The sequence below is a fragment of the Lottia gigantea genome (genome assembly GCF_000327385.1).
Source record: "Lottia gigantea unplaced genomic scaffold LOTGIsca_703, whole genome shotgun sequence".
In the NCBI taxonomy this organism is placed as follows: Eukaryota; Metazoa; Mollusca; class Gastropoda; family Lottiidae; genus Lottia; species Lottia gigantea.
In genome coordinates, this window is record NW_008710380.1 from 1 (window position 1) to 2767 (window position 2767).

Below are 2767 nucleotides of genomic sequence, written 5' to 3' on the forward strand. Positions count from 1 at the left end.
AGAAACATACACAACAAATTGTTGGAAGCTTTTTAATTGGTTTAAATGCACCAAAACACGGTAAAGTACAGTTTTCTTTTACTGTATTCGATGAAAAACACACTCCAGTTATTAATTTACCAACTGTTTCCATGTTACATAACTTTTTCCAGAGATCTTGTTGAAAACTTTCCAATATGTCGAGTGAAAGCCTAACCAATACTTATTGTCTCATAAAAAATTCAATGTATGATGACCATGAAAATTTTGAAATTGAAAGTAGATCACTACCGGATATCAACACCCAATTGACAAAACCACTATTTTTAGAAACATTCTTCCGCTTGTAAATCTCTCGTTATCTCACAAAATCTGAAAGAAAATGCAATTTCAGACATCAAATTCCAAATCTAGACCAAAAATTAGTCAATGAAGGACAACAGGAAGTCTAAACATAGCAAGGTCTACATTCGTAGCATATAAGAATTACTGGAGTCGGTCCTATATGACTTGAGGTTCTTTTAGCTATGGAACTTGATTAATTGGGTTATTGACCTATACTCGCCAAGACTTTAACAACCCTCCTCGCTAAAAAGAGACCACATAAGGACCTTTCATTTAGTAAATGTAAATTTAAAATAGACGTGCTACACCTGAACAGAATTTTTTTTTAAAAAGACCCGAAGGAATTAAAAGGTACTGGATATCTATCTATCACAAATTCAAAAAAGAGATAAGTGCGCAACGCATTTACGAATTTTTGAATTTTAAAAAAATGCTTTCGGTATTGTTTCAAGGTTTGAAAGTAAACTACACAAGCCAAAAAGGTATAATATTAACCTTTCGGTCCGAGACAAATTCATTGCTATTTTGTTAACTACATGTAAAGAAATATCGAATAGAAAAATTGCAAATACGTTTATGAAATTATCTTTAAAATACAGACAATTTACGACGACATATTTCACTTTTTATTTTGAAATAAAAACTTTCGTTTTCACCTATATAAGACTTCCACCCAGGTGATAATTCAACGAATATTTAATTTAAGAAATTTTAAGTCCATATGACCAGCCTCCATCTTGTAAAGAATGGCGTTAAAAAGATATTAATTCAATTTTCTGGAATATCACCTTGGTGAAAAATAAAGTTTTTAATTAGAAATAAGAAGTAAAATATGTCGTATGTGAGCCACCATAATTGAATACAAGGTTGTATAATTAATACTGTACATTGTATTTCAATTTATTATGCAGGACGGTATATTATACTGAAAAAAAATGTTGTATTGGTTGGACGGGTACAAGTTGTAACAAAGGTAACAATACCTTAATGATTTGTAATGGTCGTTTGTGTTACAAACGATTAAGAGGTTTAATTAATGTTACAAGCATTGTTTCGCGTGATTTGAAATGAGAAAATGGGTTAAAATTATTAAAAAAATATCCGAACCTATCAAAAAATGACTTAAAATGTCCTGATGAACAATTCAAATTTTTCTCTTCCGTCGAATAAAATTGTGTCATTCATTTTGTTCTGACGACAGAATACAATGAATTTCCAGCGTCCTGTCAATTAAAAATAAAAATAAAATGCCAATGCCATTCAAGAATTGACATGATTACTGTTTATTATTGTCTTCATTTCAGCAATTTGTAGAGGAAGGTCTGATTCAAGAGCCTGCAATGAAAATTTTCCCAACTCCCACATTGTTTTGCCTGATAAAACCACAGTTAAGAATAGTGTGGGAAAATGTATTCGACCTAATGTATGTGAATGTAAACAGGAAGGGTTTTATTCAGCTGGTTCATTTTGTAATAGTAAGTAATAATTATTTGTTCTATATCTGTTTAATGAATCCGAAATTCTTAAAACGCAAGTTAAAATCTACAAAAGTATAATAAACATTCAACCATAAATGTGATGAGTATTGCCCTTGAATGGATTTGAAAAACATAAGAAGTAACGATCTGAAACGCAAAATGAAACCCAAAATAAGAATTGTCAATACACTGTTAGCAGTTACACGGCGTTTCGTTATAAAATGTAATTAATGAAGATTACAAAACTTCGCTTAACGAAAAGTAGTTTCGTATAAGATTGCTCCCTTCTTAACTTCCTGGTCGCCTGACAAAATATTAAAAGTCTATCTAAAGCTGCAAATAGACGAGATACGGAATTCGATGCGGGATACAATTAATACAAAGATAACAAGGTCATGCCGTGGAACATTGTACAATTATAACTGCTATTTTATTTCAGTCTGTTCTGCTGTTAATAACTGTGATCTAGAATATTGTACAACTAAAACTAATGATATATTTCAGTCTGTTCACCTATCAATAACTGTGATCTGGAATATTGTACAACTAAAACTAATGATATATTTCAGTCTGTTCACCTATCAATAACTGTGATCTGGAATATTGTACAACTAAAACTAATGATATATTTCAGTCTGTTCACCTATCAATAACTGTGATCTGGAATATTGTACAACTAAAACTAACCAGAGATGTCGGAGATGTGAAGGATTGGTAGCAGATAAATCGTGGTATCGAGCTTATATTATATCGACGGATAAAAGATTGTGTATAAGTAAGTTGTCCGGTATTAAAAGAACGTGTAATAGTGAGTAATTTGTTTGTTTTCATAGCGCTGCAAAAATGACATCGAATAATTTGTAGTATGTTTTCACCATTGTAGTGATACCAAGCAAGCAAGTAATTCTTACAATCTAGAATTGACCATTTAACCTATTTGAAAACGGCATGTCAAAGTCTCATGT

The 2767-nt window shown here is 31.2% G+C and overlaps 1 protein-coding gene across 1 annotated transcript in view; it reads left to right on the forward strand.

Annotated features, from left to right (window-relative positions):
* Positions 1-754: 754 nt before the first annotated feature.
* LOTGIDRAFT_239641 (hypothetical protein) overlaps positions 755-2767 on the forward strand; it is a gene marked incomplete at its 5' end in the record, with an annotated part of 7855 nt that continues 5842 nt past the window's right edge. Inside the window, 3 exons of the mRNA XM_009065809.1 lie at positions 755-806; positions 1629-1799; positions 2437-2577. Of these exons, the coding sequence (XP_009064057.1) occupies positions 755-806; positions 1629-1799; positions 2437-2577 (364 nt within the window). The remainder of the gene's footprint in view (positions 807-1628; positions 1800-2436; positions 2578-2767) is intronic.